This window comes from Pyrus communis, chromosome 17, assembly GCF_041283825.1.
Source record: "Pyrus communis isolate YQ-2024b chromosome 17, ASM4128382v1, whole genome shotgun sequence".
NCBI classification, from domain to species: Eukaryota; Viridiplantae; Streptophyta; class Magnoliopsida; order Rosales; family Rosaceae; genus Pyrus; species Pyrus communis.
In genome coordinates, this window is record NC_142581.1 from 22,923,157 (window position 1) to 22,949,032 (window position 25,876).

At 37.7% G+C, this 25,876-nt stretch overlaps 2 protein-coding genes across 3 annotated transcripts; one reads left to right on the top strand and one right to left on the bottom strand.

Annotated features, from left to right (window-relative positions):
- The first annotated feature begins 982 nt into the window (after positions 1 to 982).
- LOC137707555 (Leucine-rich repeat family protein) lies at positions 983 to 12,646 on the top strand. 2 transcript variants are annotated; one of them, XM_068446447.2, is made up of 16 exons: positions 983 to 1,128; positions 2,414 to 2,706; positions 2,792 to 2,920; positions 3,061 to 3,268; positions 4,243 to 4,389; positions 4,996 to 5,070; positions 5,638 to 5,709; positions 6,032 to 6,103; positions 6,703 to 6,774; positions 6,929 to 7,000; positions 7,469 to 7,540; positions 9,241 to 9,312; positions 9,935 to 10,078; positions 10,210 to 10,281; positions 11,171 to 11,317; positions 11,942 to 12,646. In XM_068446447.2, the coding sequence occupies exons 2-16, from the start codon at positions 2,509 to 2,511 to the stop codon at positions 12,130 to 12,132; spliced, it is 1,743 nt and encodes a 580-aa protein (XP_068302548.2). In that variant the 5' UTR covers positions 983 to 1,128; positions 2,414 to 2,508; the 3' UTR covers positions 12,133 to 12,646. The 2 variants fall into 2 exon arrangements, with proteins under 2 accessions (XP_068302548.2, XP_068302547.2); XM_068446446.2 differs by having other exon boundaries at positions 986 to 1,128; positions 9,935 to 10,087.
- A 3,405-nt stretch (positions 12,647 to 16,051) lies between these two features.
- LOC137708701 (protein TOPLESS) lies at positions 16,052 to 25,449 on the bottom strand. Its single transcript, XM_068447833.2, has 27 exons — positions 25,210 to 25,449; positions 24,654 to 24,791; positions 24,349 to 24,528; positions 24,120 to 24,233; positions 23,851 to 24,009; positions 23,159 to 23,336; positions 22,938 to 23,064; positions 22,664 to 22,773; positions 22,399 to 22,564; positions 22,152 to 22,261; positions 21,968 to 22,037; positions 21,786 to 21,859; positions 21,595 to 21,690; positions 21,418 to 21,513; positions 21,175 to 21,302; positions 20,837 to 21,071; positions 20,591 to 20,755; positions 20,404 to 20,505; positions 20,058 to 20,204; positions 19,371 to 19,481; positions 19,086 to 19,265; positions 18,872 to 19,000; positions 18,694 to 18,789; positions 18,025 to 18,213; positions 17,768 to 17,934; positions 16,514 to 16,785; positions 16,052 to 16,383 (listed from the first exon to the last, which is right to left on the bottom strand). The coding sequence occupies exons 2-26, from the start codon at positions 24,731 to 24,733 to the stop codon at positions 16,578 to 16,580; spliced, it is 3,417 nt and encodes a 1,138-aa protein (XP_068303934.2). The 5' UTR covers positions 24,734 to 24,791; positions 25,210 to 25,449; the 3' UTR covers positions 16,052 to 16,383; positions 16,514 to 16,577.
- Between the last annotated feature and the right edge of the window lie 427 nt (positions 25,450 to 25,876).

A 25,876-nucleotide genomic window follows, 5' to 3' on the forward strand; every position in this document is an offset into this window, starting at 1 on the left:
CTGCTAGTCCCACGACAAGTTCGTCAACCTCCGCTACAAAAACCTCAAGACCACCCATTCGCGAGACATGGCTGACGCCGTTGCTCGAGGGATGGGACGACAAGGATTAGGTGGAAGATGTGAGGGATGACGTTGAACTCATCAGCGGTGGCTTAGGTAAGGTCGAACTCGTCGGAGTAGATACGTATGATTGTCATTTAATCCTTCGTTCCATTTCGGCCTGTGCGTACACCAAACGTAGCATGGAAGCTCCGTTTCATTCCATTATGTCCCGTTCCGTCCCGTCTGCATACCAAACAGTACATAATGTCACCGATGCTTAAGATATCAAAGCATGCTTAAGGCACCGCGTGGGAAGCTTAGTGGTAATATAATATAATGTTGAACATTAATTACCGGTAAGCTTTAAAAAGGAGTAGAAACTACCTTTTATAGAGGCAAAGTTGGAGGAACTTTATTAAATAGAAATTCCATGTAAAATTTTGATTTAATTCCTTTGAAATCTGATGGGGTGAGATGAGATTTGTGAATGCTTAAAATAAACTACGAAATCTCTCTAATTCTCTCGAATTCCTTAATTTTTTTCAATTTCTTTAAAATCAATTTCTAATTGAATACGGATTGAATACATATTAAAATTCAGATAATCACTTAAAATCGTAATTGAATGTTCATAAATTCATTAAAAAAATTAAAAATTTTCAAAATTCCATTTGAATACACCCTTAAGGCTTTATCAGATGAGTTTGGACCGTAGCGGAGAAGAATCGATTGCGTGCACATAATTGCAAGGCTTGATCCCCAAGTGGGGCCGGATCTTGTCAAACGGATAATGCTCAACCTTGTGGCCCACTCCTTGCCCCTAATCGAGCGCTTCACCTACGACACACCTGTCTCTGGAGCCATACCCGCGAAATACACCCACACGTGTCGCCCATCCGTTGGTTCGGGTTTGGTTCGGTCATACGCCATCTCGCACTTTCCTCCAGTCTCCGTCACTCTGAGTCGCTCTCTCTCTCTCTCTCTCTGTCTCTAGAAAGCACTGAAACAGAGACCTTTTGGAGTTGTTCATCTCTCCTTTTTCTGGAAAATCAAACTGCGAAATCATGATCGGGTCAAGCCTTCAAGGTACGATTGGAGAAACACTTTTCTCTGTTAAACTCCTGATTTTGTTTTGGTTATGGGCTGTTTGTTTCTCTGGAAAATTTTCATTTCCCTAGGAAAAAAGTGATTTTTTTCTCTGCTGTAAGCCTTTGCTCGCTTCATCAACCAAAATACGAGTTTTATTTTTTTTAAGGAAAATATTTATTTTTCACTCGTGGGTGGTTTTCTTTTTTCGTTAACATTTCCATTATTCCGTTATCGATGATGGGTTCTGTTTGTTTCCTCAGAAAATTCAGAATAATGAAGTATAAAAATGCAGAAAGTTCAAAATTGTAGTTCTTTTTGTAGTTGTTCTCTGTGTGCTGATCGAATGCGTGAAACTAGTCGAAAATAAGGGAAGACGAAAAGGAAATTCTTTAATGCCGATCAATATGTGACCCAAAGTTCTTTCCTTTATGACAGTTAGTTAAAAAACTCGAGCATGAATTACAAGTTTTAGTGCACCTTGGTTTACAAATGGACACACAAATTAATCGCCTGTTGCAAGTGTGCGTAAAACTTGTCATTCAAATGTTAATGCTCTGCTTTAATTATTGGTTTGTTAGTGACTAGTCTTTGTAAACTGGGTGTTAACTGTAAGTAGCCAGAAAATCTGGGCTCGGTAATTATGTTCCTAAGTGTTTGCGGAGCTGTTATCGCTAAACTGATGTCTAAGATTAATAGCTACCCTGTTTACTGTGTTATTACTTGAATAGTACACATTCTTTGCCATGGTTGATTCTTTCGTTGTCTATTTTAGCTGCAATGCTGTGTAGTTTCGGTTTTTCCTGTTGATCATTCCATGTTGATGTTTGCAAGAAAGTTTGGGGAGAATATGGCTTTTGTTTTTAAACCGAGTACTAGAAAGTTTCACGTCTACTACCCCACATAGTTTGCAAAAGGAATCAGGACAATCCTTTTGCTTTCTCTTTGTATTTTTGGGTTGGGGGACACGGGGGGATGTTATGGACAATGTAAAGGCTTAGTTGGGATGAACTTTTGATATTTCCACATATGGACCTTTCTTTATGCATCAACACTGTTTTGTAGGTTTAGTTTTTTCTGTTCTAGCACAAATAAGCACCATTTTGATTTTGCTCACTTTTGTGCATGAAAGCTGTATTTCGTACTCTTATGCCGCTAGAATTTGGACCAACTGCCTTTTTATATGTTGTAATGTTCATTAAATAAATTGATGAGTTGTGCTTAAAGGCATTTTTTGCAAGGTCAATTGATTACCGTATTGAGTAATTGCCCTCTACTTTTACAGGTTTATAGTGAAAGTTTCCAGTTTGGCTATTGAAGGGATAAATAACCTTCTGATTCAGTTTTTATAAGATATATTGGTTACAAGGTATTTTCTTGATGGGGGGAGCTTGTTCTAGGAAGAGAGACCACCAAGATGATGTTTATGATTTTCAGAGAGGGTTTTCTAGGAGATATGCTAAAAGTGGGAGTTCAAAGTGGTTGGCAACCTCCTTCACCCGCCCTGTTTTGGATATTCAACCAGGCACAAGGAACGGTCCTTCTCTCATGGACTTGTGTGTCCGAAAAATATGCAAGGTAATTGCTTTTCGGAGTATTTCTTGTATTTGGGACTGAGGTTCACTATATTTTGGCTTATTGCAATTGTTGCTTTGATTTACAGGACATCAATAAATTTGACACATTCTCCATGCTCCCAAGAGATATTAGTCAACAGATCATTAATGAGTTGGTGTACTCTGGATGCCTCACTGATGTTTCTTTTGAAGGTTTCCGTGATTGTGCTTTGCAGGTAACCCTTATTCGTAATGCTGGCAATCACATTTCTAATTCTTTATTAAAAAAAAGTGTCAGAGCCATCCTGTTCATCTTTGTTGTCAGTGTCATGCTGACCTTGGAAGTTTCTTTCATTTTTTTTTTTTTAATTGGAAGGATCTTTACTTGGGGGAATGTCCTGGTGTAAATGATAGTTGGATGGATGTCATCTCCTCACAAGGGTCATCTTTACTCTCTCTGGATCTCTCTGGTTCTGATGTTACTGACGATGGGTTAATTTATCTTCAAGATTGCAGAAGTCTCCAAGCATTAAATTTTAATGATTGTGACCACATATCAGACCATGGCCTGGAACACATCAGTGGTAGTCCATCTTAATCTTTGTTTTTGTTTCTTTGATAGCTTTCCTCTCTAGTATTAAATCAATTTGCAATATAGTCAGTTTATATGGTTCTTTCTGCTGAAGCGCAATTCCGAAAGCCATTTTGGATAAAAGATGAAGCATATCTGCACAAAATTTTGTTACCCATTGTGGCCTGCCAAGATAGCTGTTGGAATAGCACATCCCTTTTATAATCAGCTAGAACTATTTAGTAAGCTCAGTGTTAAATAAGAAATTTTGAGAAGCAAGAGAAAAATGAGGTATGATTGGGGAGGGATGGCGTGTCATCTGATACTTCTTTGTGATAAATAACCTGTGTAGCATACATAGTTGGAGTTTATACCATGTCTGCAATTATTTTGTACAAGACTGAATTGTTTTCCACACTTACAAAGCATTCATTATTGGTTCAACACTGTTACTGTTACACTTATTCTTCCTATTCTTTTCTTGTTAACCCTTTTATGCTCAACATTGTTGTATTTCCTTCTTACTGCACCTGCAAATGAAATATTTATGAGAGTTGGTTGCCATCATTGAGGATTTAGGAAAGGGGAGGAAAGCTAAAGCTTTGTGGGGTTGTTTGGTGTTGGCAGGTTTCTGGAACATTTGGTTGGAGCGGAATAAAGAGTTTTTGAGGATTATAATGGAGTGGGGGTAGAAGAACTATGGGTAGAGTAAGATACTGGGCAGCCCTTTGGGCATCAGTTTCGAATGAGTTTAGGGAATAATCTCTTTTTCATAAGTGAGGGATGTGTTAGCAGCCGTAAAATGAATTTGGTTCAGCTTTAGTTACTTGTAAATAGATCTACTTGAGAGGTCTTAGCTAGTTTTGCTAGATGGTGGGTTTCTTATCCACCTTTTTGTAAATCATGTCACTGTTTTGATATAACTTTATCGTTTCTTCTCAAAAAAAGAAAAAGGGTTCTGCATATGATTTTGTTAGATTCTTTCAGGTCTGTCTAGCTTGACAAATTTGAGTTTTAGAAGAAACAGTGCAATTACTGCTCATGGAATAAGTGCGTTTGCTAGTTTGATTAACTTGATGAAGTTGGACTTGGAGAAATGCCCTGGGATCCATGGTGGACTTGTTCATCTACAAGGTAAACGCCTCTAAATGAAGTCATCTGGAAAGTGAATTATTTTCTTTGTTGAATGTGCTGGTAGAAAGTACAACCATGTCCGAACGATTGTACTATGTGTTATGTAAAGGAGAATAGTTTTCCTATGTTCTTGAACATGATGAGAAAACATTCTCAAAGGAAGCATGCATTCTTTATTCTACAACACAGTTGGAGCTGGTGCTGTTATCATCTATATAGTTTAGTACCCCTCTATAATATGGGTCTGGCATCCGTTTGAAGTGATAATGTCATTAGCTTACACTCAACTAATGTACGTACAAAAATACTGTAAATAATATGTGGCCCAATAAATGAAACACTTGCGCAATATGACAACAATCTACTCGAGGGTGGACTTGTATGAGTACAATGATATAATGGTAGGCCAAAGGTCCTCAAACCTCTAGTATGAGATGTCTGATAGTGATTATTCACCATAATATGATCCATGATGTCTCCTGTGATGCACGTTGGAAATGAACCTTGTACTAAATTATGGATAATGCTTTCACCTCAGCATGCCACCATTCTCATTACTTTGAATTCATTATTATCCTTTTACATTTCATTTAAATCTTTGTACAGGCTTAACAAAACTAGAGTCTCTTAATATCAAATGGTGCAACTCTATAGACGATGCTGACATGAAACCTCTCTCAGGTAATATACATATTGGTTTTCTTCTTGTTTACTATGAAAAGGAAATGTAGGCCTTAATCTTATATTTTTGGGGTTTGACTTCTATTGAAAAGGTTCTCTCCCTTGACACAGATGACAGACTTCGATACCAATCCCTTTCCACTTCCCTCTTCTCTCTCACCCCCAAAATGTGTTGCTTATGTCTAATAGTTGCATATTGTATTAAGAATTTGTGTCCACCTTGATCTGTCTTTGTTGATAATTTCTTCCCCCATAAGCTGTTCAAGTTCAGTTCCACATCTTCATTCCATCTGCAAAATGTGGAAATAGACAGAGCATACCTAAAGTACCAATTCGAAGCAACTTCAACTGGAAGTCGTCTATTATATTTACATTTGGCAAATCAAGTGCATCCATGCCAAATTAGATGCAGAGATATATCTTTTCACATGATTTTTTTTAATCCCAGTCTTTAAGAAGAGCGCATTTTAAAATTTTAATATATGTTTGTATGTGCTTTGATTTTTAATGTGAATTAAATTTCTGTTACAGCACATTGTGTGAATTACTTTTTCATTTGTATTTCAGGGCTTACAAATTTGAAATGCTTACAAATCTGCTGCAGTAAGGTTACTGATTTTGGCATTACATACTTGAAAGGTATTTGCTTTTGTATTTCATTTGTCTACAACTTACATCTTTGTGCTGCAAGGAGAAATCATGTGTAATAAGTTTTTATCCATGGATCTTTTATAGTTTGAAACTATTGTGATTGTGCAGTGTACTCCTTAGGGCTTATCTACTTGCACCCATTTTTAAAAACCTAATGCCTTTTAGTATTTTATCGACATGGGATGCCAGTATTTTGTCTCTGTTAATAAAAAACTTATTGTATTCTACTTAACCGGACATGAATGTTGTTAGGCGGAAGTTTTTTGCTGTTCCTCCATGCAACTGTTTATATCATCTCTATGTCTTACAGGTCTGCACAATCTTTCTCTTTTAAACTTGGAGGGATGCCCGGTTACTGCTGCATGCTTGGACTCGCTTGCAGGTTTGTATACTGAAGTAATTACACTTCTTTTAGCCATTCTAATCTTTTTCTGGTCGTTGTATGCCGTGCAATCCTTTTCTCATTGATAAGGTTGATAAATTACTATCAATTGATTGTCCACATACATCTTTGTATTAAGTATGTGATTACTTCGTATTTGACAATTTCTATGTGATTGTATTATGTGTGTAATCATTTCTATTATGTCTAGTGATAGTTTACTTTTTGGAAATGCCAATAGAACAAAGAATTAGTTTGGAATTAGTATGTGTCTGAATCTGAGCCCGAATAGCCAAATTAAATATTAAACTCTTGGAAAAGCTTTCTGCTTGCATTTTAAAACGTTTCTTGTTCCATAAAGAGAGTGTGTGATGAAAATGGATCATTATGCACAGAAAAGATTGGGAATCTGATTTTGGTTAGGTCTTGAACAATAACTGATGACTTATGGAGTAGCATAGCCGAAAGTTATACGTGTCATCTGCTAAAGCTGAATGTGAAGACTTTTGCCATTTTTTTTCCACTGCCTAAGTACATACTTTATCTTTTGTTCTAGCTTTAATTGGGCCTGATATTTATCTGTGTTGCTTGCTTACCAGCTCTTGATGGCCTGCTATATCTAAATCTGAGCAGATGTGGTCTGACTGATGAAGGATGTGAGAAGTTCTCCCGTAAGTAGTTTTTAAACTGACCCCAATGACTTCTTTTTTCCTTTTCTGTTGAAGTCATGGAATATAGCTCTACGTAGAGGCTGGCTGCGTTGTGCTTTTATTTTTTGTTAGGGGAGCCCTGAGCTTGGATTGTGGCTTGCCTCATACTCTGCAGGATTTGGGAACTTAAAGGTATTAAACTTGGGCTTCAATGACATCACTGATGCTTTTCTGGTGCACTTGAAAGGTGGGGTTTTTTATTTTTTTTTAACTCTTGCATTTGTTTGCGTTCAAACCTTTGATTTTTAGGAAAACTAATGAAAAGGGCTTGAAAACTTTGAGTTTTAACGATAAGGACAAAATAAAGGGTAAAGTGAATAGTACCAGTTTGACTTTTTAGTGTAAAAATGTGGTTTTTCGTTAAAGTGAACGGTACCGTTGGCTTTTCGTTAAAACTCCCTTGATTTTTGGACCTTCTTTAGGCATTTTCTTTTTCATCAATAGTAGAGAAAGTTTAGTAATAAAGAAAGCCCTTCTAAATGAATTAGAAATATATGCTTGGATGGAACATACACCATGCAATTTCTTAATTCATTGAGCGAGTTGGAGGTTGGTTCTGTTTTTATATTGAGTACATTATCAGATCCCATAATTTCCCTTGTGTAAGTAATATATGCATATCTTTAAATTGTGGTTTTGGCCTTGCTGCAAGTAGGTTTGACAAATTTGGAGAGCTTGAACCTGGATTCATGTAAGATTGGCGATGAAGGGCTGGTTAACTTGACAGGTCAGTATTACAAACATGCATGATACTTATAACTTCTGTTCTTTATGTTTATGTCCTTAACCTGGAATCTTTCCAGAATGTTTGTCTTGCATATTATATTTGCGGAAATGATGAGAGTTACCATACACAGTTGTATTTGTAGTGCTTTTTTCCTCTGTAACTTAACTTCCATTTGTGTTTTGTATCAAGTCTTATGGCATAAATCCATCATAAAGGAATTCATATATTTCTGGTAAACAAAGATGCCAAAGACCCATCGTAGAGGAATTTGAGTAAAAGCTAAGGATAAGGGCCTGGTACCCTACTTAAAAATTGATTCCAAAAACTGTGATTTTTATAAAAACTCGGGTTGAGCTCCAGTTTTTAATTTCAACAAGATGTTTGGTAAGAAATTTTATAATTACTTTTTAATCTTAAAAGTTTTATCCACACCCTTTGTCCCTCACAGTAACCACTACATCTCTCCTCCATGCCCTCCTAGTCTCCCAGTCATTCTCAGATCATGACTTCGCAGAGAAAAGCTTCACCTCCTTGTAATCTATCAAATCTGAAAGGGAAGCCAACTTTAATTGACTCCGGCGCGCCAGTTTCACCCAATATTTACCCAAAATCTTCAAATTGATACTACCAATCTCAGTAACCAAGACGTCAGGTTTAGAAGCGTCGAAAACTTCATCGAATTGGATTGGGACCTGGCTGGTCTTCCGGACTTGACAGATCAGATAATGCGGGCTTGCTTGGACATTGTCATGTTGGGAGTGGATTACACTGATGGCGATGACACTGTGGGCAGCCATGGAAATAGCCGCACGGGACTCGGTTATTTGACGCACGGGATCCAGAGAGACACGGCGGCGGCAGCTAAATGAACGGAGTGGGTGTTGTTGTTGGTGTCGATGTCGGATGTACATTAGAGTAGCCCTGGTTGAAGAGTCTATTGAGGACAAAGACATAAAAAAAACTCTAAACACATAAAAAGTCTGTTCTCAAGAATCAAGCATTGTTTTTTAGTTGTGGATTTGAAAATTTGCTTGCCAAATGCGACTTTAGAAAAAAGTGTTTTTGATTCTAAAAAACTGACTCCAAAATGAATACCAGACAGACCTTAAAAAGTCTTTTATTGACATTCTTCCTAGTGAATTCTAGGGTTTGCTAGTTGTTTTCTAGCAAAGGAATATCATTTGATTTTGTTATATCCTGCTGCTCAGAACCTTGCAAAGATTTATGTGAATTTCAAAAGTGATCCGACACGTGCAGTTCTTAGAAAAATTGATGTATCTATTGTGGTTTTCTTTCTTTTAGAAGCTTTTATAAATAAAATTATCATTGTAAATTCTTCTTAGTGGCTGCTGAATCTACTGTCAATTAAAATTTTCAACAATATCAATCACTGATTTTTTTATTATAGCCCATTTTCATGACAGTTGAAAGGATCAGTTTTTCTTATGTGTGAATCGTGTAATTTTTATGAGTTTTGTGGTTTCTGCTTATATTGTATCTTGGTGGCATGACTTGCAGAGTTGTAATACTTGGGGTCAGAATCACGCTGACTATTTTAAATGTCAGTATGCTGATTTTGAGTAGCTTTATCATTCTTTAGCCATGCTTATGAAATTAAGCATAAAAATCTTCAGATGGTACCTCTTTTCTATTCCTACATAGAATCTGACGAATGCAGGTATTTGTTTACATGCTTTTAGGCCTTCAACATTTGAAAAGTTTGGAGTTGTCAGATACTGTTGTTGGAAGCAGTGGGCTTCGCCATCTGTCAGGTTATACGTTTACCGTTCTTTTTGGGCTTGCAACCATACATAATTTAATTAAATTTTTGCCGCATCAACCCACTTGCTCACCCACTCAAAGACACAGGCAGTGAGTTTGTAACAGAGTTGTGTATTTTTAGTTGTACTTGGTATTCTAAATTTTGAGAAAAAAATTTAAACTGAAAAAAAAAGTAAGTCACATCGGTCTTTTTCTTTGGTTTTGAGTAAGCGAATACAATTTAATTTTATAGACATTATGATGTCATTAATATATACAGTAAAAGTGTGCATAAGTGTTGCCCCATAGGGTAAAAGAGTGCAAAACTGTGCATGATTTATGTTCATTTTTTCCGTATATGGCCATTGAGTTTTTTTTTTTTCGTTAAATGCACACTTTAATCAAAGAATGCTCTGGATTAGGTGTTTTCTATTGATTTTTAACCCTAGAAAGGAATGGTATGCAAATTTGGCAATTCTATGAATAAATGGGTGGCCATCTCTGATGCCACCATACAGGAGATGAAAATACTGAAGGATCCATCTCTGTTCTTCTTATTGCTAAAATGGAATTTTTTAATCAGCTTTAATTTGTGGTTGTTTTATTCCGTAACCTGACTATTGTTTCTTGTAGGTTTGATTAATCTTGAAAGTATAAATCTTTCCTTCACTGTTGTTACCGACAGTGGTTTGAGGAAGCTGTCTGGTCTCTCGTCTCTCAAATCCCTTAATTTGGACACTCGCCAAATTACAGATTCTGGACTGGCAGCTCTTACAAGTAAGCATGGTTAGATGAAAACTGCATTCTGATATTTTGGCCTCCGGACGAAATTTTCAAGTCTTGTCCAACATTACCTAGTAAGCTATCCGATTCTATGAATACTGCATGTATCTTCCTTTTGGATGCAGGCTTGACTGGATTGACACACCTGGATCTATTTGGAGCTCGAATTACAGACTCTGGAACAACCTATCTGCGAAGTATGTTAACTACTTAACACTGTGCTGGTTCATTTACATAAATTAGACCACATGTGAGTTATTGATGATAACCGAAACACACACCAACCACTTCTTGGTGCAGTTCTGGATCTGCTGATTCAAAAGTAACTTATTGTAATGTTATCAACAGTTTATATGCAAGCTGGAAAGCCTGTTGTGATGCAGGGTAGTTTAGATTTAGGTGAATCACAATAACATGACCAAGCCTTCACATCGAGCTCACATTTAATTAAAGTTTTGCATCACTTATTCAGAATATGTCATCAGTCACATAGATCTCAAGGTTCTTTTTATTTGAAGTATCACTTGGACTTAAGAGTAAGACTAGATCCCAAAAAACACAAAAGCAATTATTCTCACAAGCCAAAAGCCTAAAGCTAACTAGCCGATTGATGGGACCGGAGTGATGAGCTTTCCATATCGTATTGGGAACCGTGATATGGATGGTGTTACCCTTAAATTCCAGAGTGACGAGTTACAGTAGTTTACTTTCTCATTGTATCTGGAAGTTGTTTCAGTTGAAGTAGCAGGCGTAACATTGCACCCTAGAGTTGGGTAACTGACCTTATTGTATTTTTTGGAATGTTAAAATTTAGATGAGATATACTATTGAATATAATTATAGAGATAACTTAGATTTCTATGTTGTTTGGGGGCATGATAGTTGCATATGTCATATAAAGTATTTAACTAACATGCTAAATTGTATTGATAATACTTGCAGAACGTGGAAACAATGTTGCCTGGTCTTTTAAATATTAATCTTAAAGGCTGTTGGTCATAGTGGAGAGGATTGAGTTCCGAAAACAGTTTGGAGTTTTGTTTTTTACCAGATTCATTCTTTTCCCATTGTATCTTCAATTTGCAGGCTTTAAAGATCTGAAGTCCCTAGAAATATGTGGTGGAGGACTGACAGATGTTGGAATAAAGAATATTAAAGATCTTTCATCCTTGACCCTATTGAATCTATCACAGAACTGCAACCTGACCGATAAAACCTTGGAGTTGATTTCTGGTATGCTTTCAAACTTTGGTTTATAAGAATGATACATATGCTAGCTTTACCTGTTTTATGGGCTATTAAATGGTGGCATGCCGGTGTTTGAGATTGGACCATTTTAGCGAGGCAAACTTTTCAAGCGCTGAGGATATAAATGTATACCCATTGTCGACAATGTCGGTTAGCATGTGTTCAAAATTCTATTTTCATTTGGTGACCGTCGTCGTCTTGAGATATACAGTATTGAGTAGCTGACTTTTCAATCTTCGTAGCTACTGGGAATGTCCTTTTGTTTTACAATTATGACCATGACAATTGCATGCACCCGTTCTTTTTCAACCCTGACGTGCCTTGATGGCCATGAGAAAGGGAGAGAGGGTTGGTTGGAGTGCCTTCCAAGTATTAGTAAGGCATACCTGTTTGTTTGTTTAGGAAAAATTGAGGCATGTTATAGTTTCTGTGCCTAAGTTTTGAAGTTGGCAGTACCAGAAAGCATATCAAAACGATTCTGAGAGTGCGCATATCCGTAAATCCTTGGTTCAGTTGATTCTGTGAAGCAATGGGACACTTCAATTTTAATTATGTTGGTTAACGTCATTATTATTCTTTAATTGTCACATTTTTGTATGGGAAATGCAGGGTTGACAGGATTGATCTCTTTAAATGTATCAAATTCTCGTATCACAAATTCTGGACTTAAGCATTTGAAAATGCTGAAGAATTTGAAATCTCTGACATTGGAGTCCTGCAAGGTAACAGCAAACGAAATAAGGAAGCTTCAGATGACTGACCTTCCAAACCTGGTGAACTTCCGCCCGGGCGGTAAATGAAATTCGTAACATTAAGCTTCTGGCAGCATGGACAGGCAACTATGTATATAAAAACACTATGGAAGGAAGACATCTGGTAATTGTGTATATGGTTGGACGTGGATGTGGTTTTCCAAATGTCTATAGAACTACGGATTCGGAAATTTGCTCCGTTTTCATGTGAAGCTTTCATCTGACATCGAATTGTCATGGAAGATAATGTGGATAAAGCTTTCTTCCAATGTCTATATTGTTGAGTCTCATCTTACGTTTTTAGTGTATCCAGAACTGTCACCTGTGGTACTGAAAAATTCTTTGTGGCTTAGCTGCAACAGTACTGTAACGCCGTTTGTGTTCGGTTTTTTATTTTACTGTTCGTTTAAGAAACCATTTGGTAATGGAGAAAATGCTAATGGAGCACATTGTGCAGTCAGGAATTTGTGTGTGCAGGGACAATGTTAATTAAGAATATGTAATGCTAAACTGTGGTTGGGAAGAGTGAAATTTGGCTGTATAGAAAGCGATCATTTGTTAAGACAGACTTGTTTATTTATAAATATTTTTAGCGTAAATTACACATAAATACCTCAACTATTAGGTCATTAACAGTTTCATACCTCGTCTTTAATTTTACGAATTTGTTACAATGTCATACCTTCCATCAGTTTGTCTGATAATTTTCTGTTAAATGCTGATGTGTCTTGAAGTAGGACCCATTCTTTATTAAAAAATTAATTCAATATTAAAAAAAAAAATTAATTCTCAATAAAAAAAAAATTTAAATGGGGGACCCACCTGTCCACTCGTGTCTACCCCAAAAACAACCTTCTTTCACCATCCCACCGCCTTCCTCTATTCTTCATATCCATGTCAATGAGGAACACCACATCAACAATCCACCCAAACAATCCTTTAAACCCCATCATCGCCTCCCCCAACCTACAGTTCATCTCCGCTAGCACATCCGAGTCCCAAGAGTGCGTCATCGCCTGCACAATCGCCCTCGTCCACTTCGTCAGGTTGCCACTCTTGAACACGCCCAACCAGACAAACACCCCGTTTGGGTTCGGGTCGACGTCGTCGTTTCACGCGTCCGAGGTGCAGATTGACGGAGGAAAGGGGGATCTATGGGTGAGATGGAGGGAGGTGGAGATGGAGGAAGAGAGGGCGATGGTGGGGTGGTGAAGGAAGGTTGGGGGTGTGGTAGAGGGGGCGGGGGAGATGTTGGTGTGGGTGGGGAAGGGGTCGGGGGAGGTGGAGGTGGTGGCGGGTGGAGATGTTGGCGTGGGTGGGGAAGGGGTCAGAGGTTGTAGGGAAGGGATCTGGGTTTTGGGTGGGATAAGGGGGGCGGGGGAAGAAAGGGTGAGGGAAGGGGTGGATCCCCATGCCAAAAAAAATGATTTTATTTTTTTTAATTTTTTAATATTTAATTAATTAATTTTTTAATAAAAAATGGGTCTCGTCACTTGCCACGCTAGCATTGATAGACAACTAAAGGAATGTATGAAATTGTAACAAATTCGTAGATAAGGTATGACATTTAAACTTTTTAAAGACGAGATATGAAACTATTAATGACCAATAGTTGAGGTAGTTAATTTACCCATATTTTTATAACCAAAGTGATATTGCGGGATGGCCGATTTGAAATCGGGATCTGGGATTGTAAGGGAATGTTTTGAACCACTGAGCTACACACCACTTCTTTTGTCATATACTAGACATTTTTGCAGACATGCATTTTATAATCCTTTACGTTGTAACCATGATTTCGGATGGGATAATGCTATCCACACAATCATTTTTATTTCTCGCATCCTTCTCAATTTTCGACTGCTGGATCAAATGATTTGAAAAAGATCAATGACCACGAATTAATAAAGCTGTGTTGAAGGTAAAAATAGGTGTGGATTAGGCGAGCTGAATCATACGAGGTCATCGAATATTTGTAGTCCTACTCTTCCTGAAAAGCGGGTTGAAAGAACCGAACTCTTTGGAATTTAGCTATCGGACTGCTTGCCTAGCCTAATTGGGTATTCCTCGCTACACGTTTCATTGTTTGAAGTCACCTTTCTCAACAATTTATTCCTTCTGGTAAAATAGACGGATATGATCGTGGTAGGTAAAATAAATAAGGCAAAATATTTATGTGGTTCGGTAAGTATGCCTACGTCCTTGAGGTTGCAGCAGTATTTTGTCTCTCTATTTCTCTCCTACGTACTGACTGCTCGACTCTCTGGTGCTTAGAAGCAACTGGTATGGTATGGCATGTTACTATCGGATCCAAGTCCAAGCAACTTTAAAAGATTTTGCAGTTTTATGACTTGCTGGAGAATCTTGGTCAACCCTAATTCACTAGTCGGTGTTTTCTTGCGATCCAAGTATTTTCCTAACTCGAATCTTTTTCAGGTCAAGCTTGGCGATGTTCCATGTCCTTTATCTGACGGAGTTTGCTTTGGCATATCAGAAAGCGAAAGTTGTTTTCGTGCTAGTCTGTCCTCCTATACGAAACCCTTCACTTCAACTTCATATTATAAATTTGTTGCAGTTCTGATTGACATTTGTTTTCCTTCTGAGAAATTGCTTGGGTTAGTGCAGGTTAGATGAATTTCTTTCATCAAATAAAATTAAATAATTGCAGCAAAAAACACACACACAAACACTGAAACACAAATAAATGAAAAACAGCCACCATGGAAAATGTTATAATGTTGTAGGCAACTCCAGTAGAAATTTGAAACTTTATCAAAAAATCAAATAAGATGCAGCAAAAAATTGCAGAGAGAAATTTGAAAAACAAAAAGCTTTGTTTCTAAAGAGCTCAAGGTGGGAGGGGAGACAAAGGACTCAGAAGATTTTTTACTTTCGAGTTCTGAGATTTTTATTTTATAATGGGTGTAAAGATATACTTTTTTTTTTAGTGAAACGATAGCGTTGATAAGTTAAATGTTAGAGTAGCCATAAATAGGGTTCAAACCCACGCCGTCATGCAAGGGCACAACACCTTTCCACCACTATGGTAAAGGGCAACTTTAGGTAATAAATTTGAGTTTAAAAAGATACTAATTCTTTAATTAAAAATAATATGGATGTAGAGAATAAGTTCGATGTAAAAAGAGGTTAGATGAGTTTAAATAAAATTTCTCATTCGGAAACACTCGTTGGAAGGAGACGTACTCTAAATGTAGACAACAGCACTCACGGCACTCGAATGTAGGGGTCCTTGGTGACAATCTCATCGTTGCCGTCCCGTTGGCGCCATATTTCATCGGTGCTGCGCCTCTGGACTCCCTCCTGCCAATGACTCACTCTTTCATACTCCTGTTTGTAGGGCTGCTTATACAAGCTTTTCTTTAACTTCTTTGGTTGACCGTCAATGTCATGCATGCTTTGTGGGAACGTACTAGTGCTGCTCATCGACTTTGGGAGTTGGCTATGCTCGCTCATTAAGGCACCTAACGCGACAAACACTTCCGAATAGCCTTTTCTTTCGGTTCCATACATCTCACTAAGATGCCGACGGGACATCAAATTAATTCTCATCACCCTTTTGAGTCGTAAAAAACCAGAAAATAGTAAATTCTTACACTCTAAATCCTTATTCAACAGGACTTGTGCCTGTAAATGTTGATCTTCCGGCATGGAGTTTTGAGTCTGAAAAAGCTTGTGTACAAATTGTGACCTTATACTTGTCTTCACTTTGTAAAAACATCCTTCGTGGTGCCTGTAAAAACTGAATTTCCAGCATGGTAATGAAGCGCTCGTACGAGGGGTAAGCATTTTTTATGACAGTGATTCGTGGTACATGTACAGGTTTATGCACATTCTATGTCAGTTTTTTCTCGGCGCACTTTATTTTCTCCCAAACACAGAACAACATGGATGAAAATTATCACTGATGTCACACAACTTTTATCATAGATTCATAGGCTGCGCCCTATTTTGCACATAGAGAAACTGAAATCTTATTGTCCAAACAATGACTTGCAGGTTATGTCTAACATCCAACTAACGACGGAGGAAAGACAAATGACGAACGAGACAGCAACGCAATATGACATAAAAAACCTAGAATTATATTCATGATCTGATCATCTTTGGAAGAAAAGCATACCTGAGGAATGTAAAACTCTTCATTTCCGACACATAATTTAAATACATTTCACTGCTAATACTCCTGCATTTAACTTACTTGAGATTCTGAACCAACTTGTTAAATCTACATATCTGCACATCATTCCTCGATTAAATTACACTGCATGAAGAACACAACTGCAATAACGCAAATTGAAAACGTGTTAAGAAAAAAAAGGCATAAAGTGTCGAATGATTGCTCTAGAAATCAGCGAATAAAAATATTGCTCGTATCGAAAATAAAAACTAGTCAAATGTAAAAGCATACCTGTATTTGGAATAGGCCAGCAAGCAAAGCATGTAAAACAACTTGTGCTCTGCCAGCCACTTGATTATCTCTGCGCTTGATCTGACCCTGCAGCTCCAACTTGATTAGCCGGCGCACTGCTTGCTGACCCATTTTCAACTGGTGGGGCCACACCCCATTTGCCTTCAGATTCAAGGGGCTCAAAGACATGAACAGCACCATCCGATAGTCCTAATGCAAACTGATTTGCTTCTTGCGGATGCGCCGCAATCACGAGGGGCTGCACGTTAGAACTGCAGCACAGGGGAAGCAAAGGGTTGGAATTTTCAACAGCTATCACAAACCTAGTTAGTGTTACCTAACTAGTAACTTTATTGGGAGGTGTTATTTGCACGCCAAAACAGTAATCATGCACTTCTCAAAATGCTAATCTCCCTTCATTCTTTTACAAAGGAGCGCAGGATTGCTTATTCAGAGTGGCAATAAAAAGTCATCAAAGAGGCGCTGCAATTACTACTAGTTATCTGCAGTTTACTATAATTTTGTCACACATGTAGTTAAAGATCGTACACATATTTAGATTGGAAAAGAACGTTTTCTGTTTGGACTGCATGCAGAGATCATCACTCCAATGTACGATTTTTTTTATAAGCCGTGAAGGCAAGTATAAGTGAATTATAAATTCCTATTCTATTAGGCCATAAGCATCAAATGTTGGGTTTTTAAGGAAGAAGTAGCTAAAATTGCCAACTTTTTTAAAAAAAAATTACGTATTCGTTACAAGTAAAAGTTCTAGCTATACCACTAGATTACGTTATAGCATAAATCAGACAGGTGCATCAGTATTCTTATCACATGGATCAGGACTTATAGCGCATTAAGAATCATGTTAAATTGTTTAGTTTATGACCATCTCTCAAATTATAGTGCATATAACATGTATACACTGAAGGTTCAGCTGATTAAGATTATTAGGTTTTAGATCATACTGCCATGACGGTCAAGGATGACAACAGCTTCCTATGGACAGCAATGAAAAAGAAGATCCTATGTCCATCCAATGTAAGTATACTCAACTTGCTTGGTCTCTCATGATTTTCTAAGGCTGGGCACATAACCCAGAATTCAAAGTGTAACTTAAAACCTAACACGAAGACTCGTTTAAACTGTCACTCAAAATAAAAATCAAACATATTCCCGACTTGAAAGAGATAATGAACAAGTACAATCCAAATTTAAACTTGAAATGCATCATTGAAATGAAGGAGGAATTACCTGACATTAGCAGGAAGATAAGCAGAAGGATTAATACGACACCGTAGTCTGAGATTTGCAGCACTAAACACACAAACGGTTGCATCTAAAAAGCTGGCATATACAAGCTGGCTATCGCATGAGAATGTTGCATGAGAGATTGGTGCAGCAGAATCACGTGGGACCCACTAAAACCAGGGAGAAAATTTTTAATTTAAACAAACAATTATTAGGGAGGTGATAAATCTTCATAACAATGCTCCTATAGACAAATCTACCTGCTTGACAATTTCTAGTTTTGTTGTTTCATATATGGCAAGTTGAGTCTCGTGAACAACCAAGAACTGTTGCTGATCGTGATGAAACTGTACACGCGTGTCTGATAGGGAAGCTGTCGTTCTTCCAGCTGGAAGCTGCAAAAATCTGGACTTCAGCTTCTCCCATCCATCAGAGCTCCATACGCAAAGCTGAACAAAGGAGTGGAAAAAAAAAAAGAATACCCCAACGAACATTAGTGATTTCAGTATTTTTTTCACGAGGACAATTACATTTACAGAAATGCTTGTGTTGCGCAATTCCAAATTTAACAATTGAATTAATTCTTCAAAGAGAAGAATAATTCCGAATTTGACAATTGAATTAATTCTTTAAAGAGAAAAGTTGCGAGTCGCTGGAAAAAGTTTGAAAAGGTAAAATGAATGCATGTTGGATCAGAAACTAGAACACTGTTATTCTCTAAGATATGAGTTGTAATAAAAGGCCATAAATTTGCAAGTAAAATACACAAACAGTTGTTTTTTCAATGCCTCTAGTAATTTTCTTACTTCGGTTAGAGCATACTTGTCGAGGAAAGGTATTTGGGAGTCAGATTCAGTTTCAGTGTACCAGGGAGGACAACTAAATATGGAATATTAATTCATGACACCAAAGTTGATGAGTTCTAATACCTGTGCATCTGCTCCTGATGAAACTAGCACATTCAGTACATGAGAAAATGCCAGGCCAGTTATCCTTTTAGAGTGGCCTTTAAGCTTGCTCTTAACCTGCATCAAGAAAATTACAACAAATTAATAACCATCTCAAACAGTAAGTTTTAAGACAAATTGCATACGCATGTCATCATACCTCATCTACGCGGACATTATATATCTGAATTGTAGAATCATCCATTCCAATAGCTATAATATTGTTATCTTGAGGATGGAAAGCAAGAAATGTTGCGGCAGGTGGTGGAGGCATGAAAGTTGTCATTGTCTGCACTCGCCAACAAGTTGTGATTAGCCAGATGAAAAATGGAACGAGGGAAAAAAGAGGGCTATCTATTTTTAAGACGTGTTACCTTAAATGTCATCATATTGAACAGGGAAATCTTTCCACCAGATGCTGACATTACATAAGAATCATTCTTGGACAAAGCGAAGCAAGGAACAGCTTCTTCAGGACTTGTGTCAGTAATATCATTGGTCATTAAAATGCCACTTGTGGGTTGCCACAGTTGAGGTGAAACATTAGCAGTTGCCTGCAGGGTATAAAAATTGTTTTGGCATTATGAGACTCGCCTCTCAAATTTATGATGAAAGAACTACAAATGATTGATCGAAACTACTACTAAGCATTTACACACCTTGCTAGTAGAGTTACGCTCACTCCTCTGCCATTTCCATAACAAATGGATGGCGTTTGATGCTAATGCCAAAATTGCACTTCCTGAGTTGGTATAGATTAACCTCGAAATCTGTAAAAATCAAGGATTCATCACATTGATACGGCACCAAGAAAGAAATTATCTCTTAGTTCACTCAAAATATACCATGTAAAAATGCAACGAATCAAACTATTTGGAACAACCTGTAATTAATATAGGTAATGGAAAGCATTCATGTCATATTGAATGATAAAGAGAGATTAACAAAAAGCCATATGTAAGTTATAACTCAGTTGTTGCTGCTGCATAAGTTGTCTATTTCACTTTCATATTTTTGAAGAATGAAATCATGTGAAGCACCATTCTGAAAACAAAATATTATTTGTTTCATATAAAAACTACTATGAACGGAAATAATCACTCATTTCGAGAAGCAGGGTCAGGGCCAAGAAAAAGGTCATAATATTTTTGTTGATGAACACATACATTAACTTGTACCATGTAGTAAATGCTCCAAGACCACAACATACAGATTTATACCGTAAGTTGTAGAACACAAGGAAGTATTTATAAAGTACCATGAGAAGGATTAACCAGACCAGGAACAAACAAATCCATCAATAGACATTAATTTTCCAAGAATACAGGCAATTAGCAATATCATACCTTGGTTACTCTCATGTTTTCAGGTAGCCTCAAGGAACGGCATTGGGATGGTTCACTGATTTCAGTGAGCTTCCAAATCTTTGATTTGTCATTGGATTCTTCAGCTATTCTAGGTTTCACATCCCCCAAGTTCCGAGCATCCCCATTCTGGTATAAATATGTTTGAATAATTAAAAGAATCATAAGTGTAGGTAATTTTAAACTCTAACTTACATATAATAAAAGAAGTCCGACTTAAGAACAACAAATGACCATGAGAGAGTAATTGCAGATCAAAATGCAGTTAGAAACAAGCAAAATAATGACAGTCCAATCAACGCAAAAAAAATAAGGATATACAACGAACCATTCCAGAAAGAGCAGCTGCAGCTGCACTTCGTTCAGCCAGTCCGGCACTGCTAGCTGCTGCCGCAGCAGCAGCAGCAACTTGAATTGGGGTTATTGCAGGCTGAAAGAGGTTGAGTGTTAGGCATGCTTAAGTTAATAAAGGATAAGCTTAATTAAATGTAGGTAGGCAAAATTAATTAAAATACCTTCATCACAACTTCAGAGGTCCTTGACGCCTCGTAAGAAAGATGATTCTCAAATGTTCGCAACAACCGCATTCCATCTGCATTTGCCAAAATCTTAATCCCATTCTCGTTGGCAGAAACAGCCAAGAGAGTGCCATCCTTGTTAAAGCGGATACGAGGGCTTCCCTAGGAATTAGGAAGAGTAAAGATGAGCAGCTGGTATTTTAGATTCTATTATTTTAATTTACTTAAAGGGAATGAACCTACTGGGAGGCCTCCATCAGCATCAACAGTCGTCATAAGTTGAGTGTTGTCCATGTCCCAAAATTTAATTGAAAAATCATCACCAGCAGCCAAAAACCGGTTTTTAGTAGTATCAAATTGCACAACACCTAAAGAACGCTTGCGAAAGCCATGATAGGTCCTCTTCACAGCGCCTTCACTTTCATTCCATTCAACAATATGTGACTCACCATCTTTACTTGTCCCACATGAAAATAGCCTGCAACCCACCGCCAAAGAAAAACAATGAAAAGAAATAAATAACCATATAGTTTGCCCATCCAGCAAAAGGAAAAAAGAAACTCTGAGCTAAGTAAACTAACCTTGTACCATCAGCACTATAAGCCATGGTTGTGCACCAGCGACCAGGAGCATCATAATCAACTCGAGATCCCAAATTGTCATACAACCAAGCCTTTATCTTTCCATCCAGTGCTGTTGAAAAGATAAACTGAAGCATAGCAGCAAACAGTGAGTATCAAAGGACAAGGACAAACAGGCACCAGAGACGGAAACACAAGGTGTAATTAGTAAGAATGAAAAAACAAAATAAAATACCACAACACCTGAATGTTTTCCTTATAATGTGGGCAGACAGAATAAACTGGAGCTTCGTGACCTTCAAAAGTATATTGTTTTGCACCGGTTGCAGCATCCCACACCTGAATTTATGAAGGAAATCAGCAAGAAACAGAAAACGCTCTTCCAATGAGACAAGCAAACATGTTAGACAACGAACAAACCTTGATGGTCTTGTCATCCCCACAGGTAATCACACAAAGCTGCTTATTGGGATGGGAGAAAGCTAGATCATTTACTCCACCAACATGTGCATCAATCTATGACAGTAATTCCAGAGTAACCATTAGTACAGAAAACTCATAGATAACAAAACAAAAGTGGAAAAATTTGAAACAGCATCTTCAGTATATACCTCTAGGTGTTGTCGTACGTCATCACCCCCATGATATGAATATATTTGAACAATATGCCTTGAGTAAGCAACACCTGTAATTGGATTGTAAATGATACAATAATTAGGATCTAATTCAGTCCTTAAATAATTATAAAGCCATAAAACATTTGCCACAGTTACTTCAGTATGCTCAAGCTTACCAAATAAAGCACCATCAGGGCTCCAAATCACACGGTTAACAGACACACCAGGTTCCTTAACTAGAGCAGCCTGAATTTCACGAAGAGAAATTTACTTTTCAGTCAACCAACTCATACATTTACAAAGAATACAGTGCACACAATTTTTTTTGTCATATATGAACCAGTATAGAAAGGGAAAGACCTGCAGGGGCATTGAGCATGAACTAAGATCCCATACTTTGAAGTTCCTTAAAACTAGTCGCTCTCTAGATCCAACTTCCCACAGCCCAATGTCCCCCACATTGGTACCAACTGAAGCATCACATAGAAAACAATCAACAGTCAATTATGAGCACCAAGACTAGAAGGGAAAACCCCAATTAGCAAACATAGCTGTAGAGCCCGAAGGTGTACAAACAAATATAAGTAGCTACTTAGAAAATACAAACCAAGAAGCAATGTCTGCTGTGAAGGATGAAAATCCATGCTCATGGGTGATGAACCCTGATTCAAAGTCCGTGTGACATTCTTAGGCAAGTCCTCAGGTGCATTCAAAGCTTGACCATGTCCATGCCCTTGAAATGTTACTGGCAACATGTTAACGGGGAGATTAACCTGCACGAAAGAACAAATTGTCAAATACAAATAAAAGCTAAATGAGGACAAATATAGAGATCATCATTCAAAAGTTGATCTTCACAAGTATGTACATACTTCAGTCGAAAGCCCCATCGGCCTTGTTCTTTTAGAAACATGATCAGAATCCCCAGACGGGTACTCCACAGAAGGATTAGTTGGAGGAGTCCTTGGATGTTTCAAGGCAGCTATACAAGGTAAAGAAACACCATTATCAAAATCCATCTTATCAGGATCATGAAGCACCAAAATCAAAAACTATATTGATCCCGAAACACCACAATCAAGAACCATCTTATCGGGATCATGATAAATGAAAACTAAGAGATTTGAGTATTAACAAATGCATTACCTGTTATTGATGGACCACCAAGACCAATACCTCCTCCTTCAGAAACTGCTGGATGAGTAACTGTGGAAGGATTAGACATCCAACCTGCAAGGGGAATTGGAACCGGGGCTGGTGTAGGTTGAAAAGGCTGAAAATGCAAAAGCCAAGCACATCAACAAAAAGTTAATAACAACAAAGTGTCTACTTCATTAGCGTATGAACAGTTAGGCTAGATTAATTACCCCATGTGCACCTAGTGAAGGAAACCCTCCAGCTTTGGGCAAGGACCCAAGCAGTGGGTTGTTTGCAGGCGATGGTGCCCTCGCACCGTTCGGTTGTCCACATGAGTGATCCACAAAAAGTGTTTTTATATCAGGATTTGGTCTTGGATTCTTACAAAGTTGATGCTGCCAATTTAAGCTTGAATTTACATAAGGAAAATTAGTTCTCTCTCAAAAGAACCAGAAAGGCCATAATTTGCACAAACAATAGTTACTGCTGTGTGGAAACTTCTGACACCGTTCATCAACAAAAAAAAAAAAAAAATCCTGACACCAGACGCTGGAATCAAGCAGTGATGTACGACTGTCACCAGGCCCCTTTGCTATGTAGTAACGAACCATATGCTAAATTAAGATTCAGGCACATTTTTAGGCATTGCAAGAATACTAATGACTTCTTTTTGTTTCCACAGAATTCAAGCCATAACCAACTTTTTGATTGGCCACATAGACAACGTACTTAAACAATAAACTCATTAGTTACTGCTATCAACTTGATGAAATTCTCATCCTGAATGCAACGAGAGTCAAAAGAACTCATTCCATACGTGGAAACATTAAAGCAAGACCAGTATTTGCAACAATATCCAAAAGTCCCAATGAAGTGCACAGCTAATCTTATATAACTGAAGTTGTGGTTTCTGAGTAATTACCTTTGGTTAATGAGAGTCCGTAGCCTCGAATTCTTAAGGTTTGGAAACTGCAATTTATCACGGAATAAGGGATTCGCTTCAATCAGTTTCTTAAGTTCAACCAACATGATTGCCCTGGCAGATTTTGTATCTCCATACTTGGATAGTTGTTCATTCTCCCTGTATAATGCAAGAGACCATTTTTCAGTAAATTTGCTATAACTGTTTTCTACCTAAAGTTCTCCCTGTATAATGCAAGAGACCTTATTCATATAACGGAATTCTCATACCTAAAGTTCTCCAATGTCAAGAGCTGAGTGATTTCCTTGAAAAGTTCTTCATTGAATGTGGCAAAAACCTTTAAATCCTTAACTAGAATATCCACGGCTTTGGACCGATCATGCCTGCAAAGTCCAGTCACATTACATGCAATTCAACCATATAATTCCTCAATACCGATCATAAAATTCAACCCGCGAAAGTTACCAACAAAATGACATCAAAACATTGTATGCTTACTTGTCCAGTGCCTCGAGATACTTCTGCTTCCTTATCTCGAAAAAGATTTTCATGGAGTAGCGATTATCGTCCACTTTAGTGAACCCGGAGAGGTACTTCTCAACTTCATCCCAATTGCCATTATGCACCTCATCCTCAAAATACTTCATGTTGAAGAAAAACCCAGATTCCTGCTCTAGCCTATTTAGTATTTACATCACAAAAGCAATTAATGACGCAGTATATCAGTACATCATCAGCAATTATGCCAACAAAAAATACATTAATTAAAAAAATTAATTTAAAATTACAGAAGTCAGCCCTACTTGTGAACAGTCTCTTTGAATTTTTCCTCATCGAGAAACTGCAAGATCAGGAACACAAGCTCCCTACTCAGAGAAGACATCTTGACCGCCCCCTCTTTGATTCCAGAACCAGATATATCACCAACAATATAACTAGATCTGCAAAAATAAAAAATATTATTAGGAAAAACCACATACATATGAAAGGGGTCAACTTAGACAGCTCAAAAATCAAAATAAATTACAAAATAAAATAAAAATTTGAAAAGGAACATACCCAGAACTAGATCACAAAGCTAAAACACCAGTTTTGCCAATAATTTCACATATTTTCACTCATGTTTGAAGTAAAATATAGGGAAAAAAAAGGACAATTTTTTGAACTTTTTTGGGGATCAAAGAGGCAAAGAAAGCAGCTTTCTTAAGACCCATGTGAGAATCGAAGATGCAAAAGAAAAAGGTTTCCAAAATTCGAAAACCCCCAAAAAATTATCAACCCAAAAGAAAAAATAAACAAAAATAAAAACTTCAAGAGAAAAATTAAAAGTTAGAGATTGCAGGAGAGAGAAACTCGCACCTTGAGAAAACAAAATCAGAACAAACAGCCACACATCCAGAAGAGGAAGAGAGAGAGAGACAGAGACAGAGACAGAGCTCGGAGAAAGCTTTCTCTCTCCAGAAACTTATAGCAAACTCTCCTTCTCTCTCTCCAGAAAATTTTTGTATTTATATTTTTCAGAGAGAGAAAAGAGGACATTGAACTTGCGGAAATGGGTGATTTTATAGGGGGGCGACATATAAACAGGATGATAAGTCCGTGCACTTATCATCCATCCTCGACTTATCAAGCAATAGGTCCTCGTAGCCTGTGATAGGGACCTATGATCTGCACGCTGGCTTATGCGTAGGTGCGAATGGAGGTGGGCCCCACTTGGCCGGCTACGTTTGTCGAGCCCATCGGAGCGGAATCTGTAGCTGACACTGTCCTTCAGCTGAAGAGTTGAACAAGACCTAGAGCAGTTATCCCGTACATCGCAGACAATTGTGCACCCGTACCTCATGCCGCTGGATGTATCAAACAAGATTGACGTTGATATTTCTGAAAAGATAAACGGCTGAAATTAACCTGATGCTAACCTGAAAAGGATGGGAACTGAACTTGGAAAGCGAAATTCACCACCCTCAGATCCCCTTAACAAACGACAAGCTCTCTTGGACTGTTCCACAAAAGTTCGACCCCAGAT